Below are 2,728 nucleotides of genomic sequence, written 5' to 3'. Positions count from 1 at the left end.
CTTTGAATTAAATAATTTTTTCAGTCAAATCAAGTCATTTTCGTAAAGACTTAAATCATTTTAATACAATTTAAGTTGTTTTTATGACCGAAGTCGGTATTTTTTAAAGTTACAATTAAATATCTCTCTATTGGGGTTATTTTAACAACTGTAACTCTTAAGAGTTACACTATACCTCCATTTATGTACAACAATTTATAAGGTACTAATTAATTCGTTTTGAAATAGTTTCAGATTCCTAATTTTTAATTTTAAATGCATTAATTACAAGAACGTTTAATTAAAAAACTATTTTACTGGTAAATAATTGTGACAAAATCCTTGAAATATTTTAAAATTTATAAACATAGTTAAAATATTCAATATACAATAATAATTTTATCTGAAGTATTCAAACTATCTATAGAATTTTCTTAAGTGTTTGCTAAGAGGGTTTTCATATTTTAATCAGATAAATCATTTAACGAATTATAAGATTAAATTCTTAGATTTACTATAAATATTAACTGAAATTGGGCTAAAAGCATCAGTTGTCGACTGGCAGCATCAGAAGCAAAATGAAGTTTAAATTATTGCTGCTTTTAGCAGCTTGCGCTTTGGTAAGTTAATTTTTTTATGTATTAGTAAAAAATAATATTCTAAATATTTAATAATCATGATATATGAAACGACTACATTAATTGAATATTAATAAGAAAATATAATACACCTTATTAATTTTAGATAATATAATTTAATTTATAATCATAAAACTCTTATTAATTCTGTGAACTTCTTATTAGATCTCTGTCAATGGTTTTTCATTGAGGAGTAAACAAGTTCAAAGAACACACCATCGAGTAGCATATAAAGCAGAACCCGAACCACCAGCACCAGGACCAGAACCAGAACCCGAGCCTCAACCTGAGCCAGAACCGGAGCCTGAACCTGGCCCAGAACCAGGTCCAGAACCAGAACCGGAACCGGAACCAAAACCAGAACCTGGACCAGAACCTGGACCAGAACCAGAACCTGAGCCAGAACCTGAACCTGAACCTGGACCAGAACCTGGACCAGAACCAGAACCTGAGCCAGAACCAGAGCCTGAACCTGGCCCGGAACCTGGACCAGAACCTGGACCAGAACCAGAACCGGAACCAGAACCAGAACCTCTTGTACATTACGCCAGAAAGCACTTAGTAGAACCTGAGCCAGAACCCGAACCGGAACCTAGACCAGAACCAGGTCCAGAACCAGGGCCAGAACCAGAACCAGAACCAGAACCAGAACCAGAACCAGAGCCAGAGCCAGAGCCAGAGCCAGAGCCAGAGCCAGAGCCAGAGCCAGAGCCCCGTCCAGAACCCGAACCAGAACCTGAACCAGAGCCAGAACCAGAACCAGAACCAAGGCCAGAACCCGAACCAGAACCTGAACCAGAGCCAGAACCAGAACCAGAACCAAGGCCAGAGCCAGGACCAGAACCAGGACCAGAACCTGAACCAGAACCAGAACCTCTTGCTCATCATGCTAGAGAACCAGGACCAGAACCGGAACCAGAACCAGAACCTCTTGCTCATCATGCTAGAAGACATTTTGCAGAACCCGAGCCTGAACCTGAACCAGAACCACGTCCAGAACCTGGACCAGAACCTGAACCAGAACCTGAACCAGAACCAGAACCAGAGCCCCGTCCAGAACCCGAACCAGAACCTGAACCAGAGCCAGAACCAGAACCAGAACCAAGGCCAGAACCCGAACCAGAACCTGAACCAGAGCCAGAACCAGAACCAGAACCAAGGCCAGAGCCAGGACCACAACCAGGACCAGAACCGGAACGAGAACCAGAACCAGAACCTCTTGCTCATCATGCTAGAAGACATTTGGTAGAACCCGAGCCTGAACCTGAACCAGAACCACGTCCAGAACCTGGACCAGAACCTGAACCAGAACCAGAACCAGAACCAGAACCAGAACCAAGGCCAGAACCAGAACCTGAACCTGAACCAGAGCCAGAGCCAGAGCCAGAACCAGAACCAGAACCAAGGCCAGAACCCGAACCAGAACCTGAACCAGAGCCAGAACCAGAACCAAGGCCAGAACCCGAGCCAGAACCAGAGCCAGAGCCAGAGCCAGAGCCAAGGCCAGAGCCAGAGCCAGAACCAGAACCAAGGCCAGAGCCAGATCTATTAAAACTGAGATTAAAGTACCATCGCTTTTAGATATCATTAGTTAATGTAAATTAGATGCATAAATAAATACACTGTTTAATCAGTTTCTTTGAGTTATATAATTATCTTTTATTTACTCGTTGCATGATCATTTAATGTTGTTTTTAAAATCTCATTTTCTCGTTTCTAATACCTCTAAGAACAACATCTACTGATTTGTATTCTTATACAATGTTTAAAACTAGTGAACCAGAATCGACACCAAGTTGGTGTCGATTTACTTTAACTGCTGAACTCAAATGGTGATCAATATTCTATACTATATACAAGGTGCTACAAATTCGAGGTACGAGCAATGGTATCTCGGAAACCGTAATAGATACGAAGATGGTTAAATTGGGGCAAAGTTGCGCCTTGAAATGTTCACCAAGATGCCATCATAAAAGTTTTAAAAATTTCAAGGATTGCTGAGTTTTTTCGAAAAAACTGATTTTTTTGAAAATCGATTTTATTTTTTTCTGTCCTTACTTTTTAGAAAATTAAAAACTAATTACACATTCTCATAGCCACTTTATTAGGAC

General features: G+C 40.4%; 1 protein-coding gene and 1 long non-coding RNA gene across 2 annotated transcripts; one reads left to right on the top strand and one right to left on the bottom strand.

The window, feature by feature from the left end:
* The first annotated feature begins 457 nt into the window (after positions 1 to 457).
* LOC115878823 (protein TsetseEP-like) lies at positions 458 to 2,264 on the top strand. The gene is made up of 3 exons (XM_030895428.1): positions 458 to 599; positions 783 to 1,275; positions 1,660 to 2,264. Exons 1-3 carry the CDS (start codon positions 558 to 560, stop codon positions 2,196 to 2,198), a joined length of 1,074 nt encoding a protein of 357 aa, XP_030751288.1. The 5' UTR covers positions 458 to 557; the 3' UTR covers positions 2,199 to 2,264.
* Positions 1,420 to 1,654, bottom strand: LOC115878824. Its single transcript, XR_004049607.1, has 2 exons — positions 1,516 to 1,654; positions 1,420 to 1,473 (listed from the first exon to the last, which is right to left on the bottom strand). It is a non-coding gene; the product is annotated as an uncharacterized LOC115878824 (long non-coding RNA).
* Positions 2,265 to 2,728: the final 464 nt, after the last annotated feature.

Source organism: Sitophilus oryzae, unplaced genomic scaffold, assembly GCF_002938485.1.
Source record: "Sitophilus oryzae breed Bouriz unplaced genomic scaffold, Soryzae_2.0 scaffold_1532_pilon_pilon, whole genome shotgun sequence".
Classification (NCBI taxonomy): domain Eukaryota; kingdom Metazoa; phylum Arthropoda; class Insecta; order Coleoptera; family Curculionidae; genus Sitophilus; species Sitophilus oryzae.
This window is presented reverse-complemented; position numbering and strand designations above follow the sequence as displayed.